The sequence below is a fragment of the Phodopus roborovskii genome, unplaced genomic scaffold (assembly GCF_943737965.1).
Source record: "Phodopus roborovskii unplaced genomic scaffold, PHOROB, whole genome shotgun sequence".
Classification (NCBI taxonomy): Eukaryota; Metazoa; Chordata; class Mammalia; order Rodentia; family Cricetidae; genus Phodopus; species Phodopus roborovskii.
This window is the reverse complement of record NW_026126511.1, coordinates 30,989,542-30,991,645: the sequence shown is the minus strand read 5'-3', so window position 1 is coordinate 30,991,645 and position 2,104 is coordinate 30,989,542. Positions and strand designations below refer to the sequence as shown.

The 2,104-nt window shown below is 38.5% G+C and overlaps 1 protein-coding gene across 1 annotated transcript; it reads left to right on the top strand.

Annotated features, from left to right (window-relative positions):
• Positions 1-1,018: 1,018 nt before the first annotated feature.
• LOC127230478 (60S ribosomal protein L23a-like) lies at positions 1,019-1,507 on the top strand. The gene has a single exon (XM_051195770.1). It carries the CDS (start codon positions 1,019-1,021, stop codon positions 1,484-1,486), a length of 468 nt encoding a protein of 155 aa, XP_051051727.1. The 3' UTR covers positions 1,487-1,507.
• The last annotated feature ends 597 nt before the right edge of the window (positions 1,508-2,104 follow it).

Below are 2,104 nucleotides of genomic sequence, written 5' to 3'. Positions count from 1 at the left end.
CTTCAGAAAAGCATTTGAAACATTCTGACTTCATCTGCCAATAGGAAATAATAAAGACTTTACCATAAAGCTGGTACTGAGAATATAGGGAGTGATTTCACAAGAATTCATCATACAAGTTTTTAAAGGGATGTTCTGCATCATGCAAAACACTCTGTCTATCATTAGTGTAGTAATTGCTACTGACTAAGATAGCCAAATGCAGAGATGCAAAGCACTATATAATTAACCAACCATGAAATAATCTGGCTGGCAGCATGCAAGTCTACTTTGCTGACAAAAGATAATGCCAACATTCAGCTTCAAAATGGAGAATGTTGATTAAATTTCAACTTTAAGAAATTATATTTTCCATGCCCTTATAGAAAATAGTATCCTAGAATGGGAGGCAAAATTGTGTAGATTTCCTGGAAGTCTCAAGGATTCCATATTCTAGTACAAAATTACTATTCATGGAAAATTTGGATGTGGGAGTAAGGAAGTGCTTGTGAAAAAAATGAAAAGTTTAAATTATAGAAATGTTGGACATACAACCATAACTCCCTTTGGCAGATTGGAGAGATGTCTTAGTTGTTTATCAATATACTTAGCAGGCATGTGGACAGGAATTCTGATGCCTAGCACCCACTAAATGCTAGGCTCATGGTGCATGATTTAATCCCAACTCTGAAGAGACAGAAATAGAGGGTTAGTGAAGCTCTGTTAGTCTGGCAACCTGGTCAATCTGGGTTCAGTGAGAGACTTTGTATTAAAAAAAAAAATTACCCTCTGTTTTCTGTATTCATGTGTGTGCGCGCACACACACACACACACACATACACACACACACACACACACACACACACACACACACGGAGAGGGGAGAGAAAGTTATTTAATAGTCTGTCATTTTGTGATTATACCCAATGGCCATTCTTTGGACTTTTTAATGAAATGTTAATTTTGAACCCAAAATACTTTCTTTACAAATTTTAGGAAGATTGCATTTAAAAAAGTTTGTTTCTTGCTTTTGGCCAAGATGGAGCCCAAAGCGAAGAAGGAACCTCCAGCCCCTGCCAAAGCCGACACCAAAGCGAAGGCCTTGAAAGCCAAGAAGGCCATGCTGAAAGGGGTCCACAGCCACAAAAAGAAGATCCGCACGTCACCCACCTTCCGGTGGCCCAAGACCCTGCGGATCCGAAGGCAGCCCAAATACCTTGGGAAGAGTGTGCCCCAGAGAAACAAGCTAGACAACTATGCCATCATCAAATTCCCCCTGACCACTGAGTCAGCCATGAAGAAGACAGAAGACGACAACACACTTTTGTTCATTATGAACGTCAAGGCCAACAAGCACCAGATCAAACAGGCTGTGAAGAAACTCTATCACATTGATGTGGCCAAAGTCAACACCCTCATAAAGCCTGACAGAGAGAAGAAGGTGGATGTTCGGTTGGCTCCCGATTATGAAGCTGTGGATGTTGCCAACAAAATTGGGATCATTTAAACTGAGTCCAGCTGGCTAATTCCAAATATACACTTTTTCATCTTAAAAGAAAAAAAAAAGATTTTTTTCTTGAATAGGTCATTGATTGTGGGGAACACTCACTGGAATTTCCTGTGGAAACAAGGGTCTTGGAAAGCTCCCATTTCAAAGGAAAAGAAATTGCTCAGTGTCTCTATAACAGCCATTTGATGTGAAGAAATTTATTCATTTGATGCCTTTAACATTTCAAATTACTAAGCAATGTCAAAATAAGTGTGATAAACTAATATATTTATCTTAGTGTTTTACTTGCAGTTAAAAATTTATCATTGCTACTCATACTACAATTATCTATTGTTTATAATTATAATTTTACAAAGTTTTTCTTTTTCCATGGAACTTTAAAATTATATGCCACAACACTCTAAGCACATTTACCTAATTTTTTTATTTAAAGTTTATTTTTTTTATTTTTAAATTTTATTTTATGTATCCATCCCAGTTCCCTCTGCCGCCCTCCCTCACTTTTTCCCTCTCTTCCACCCTTTCATGCCCCCCCACCCCTGCCCCACTCCACATGTAGGGTGATGCCCTCCAGGAGGGGTCATCTAAGTCTGTCAAGTCATTTGGAGTAGGAAC

Coding starts and splice junctions, on each gene's coding strand:
- LOC127230478 (XM_051195770.1), top strand. CDS start 1,019: ATGGAGCCCAAAGCGAAGAAGGAACCTCCAGCCCCTGCCAAAGCCGAC.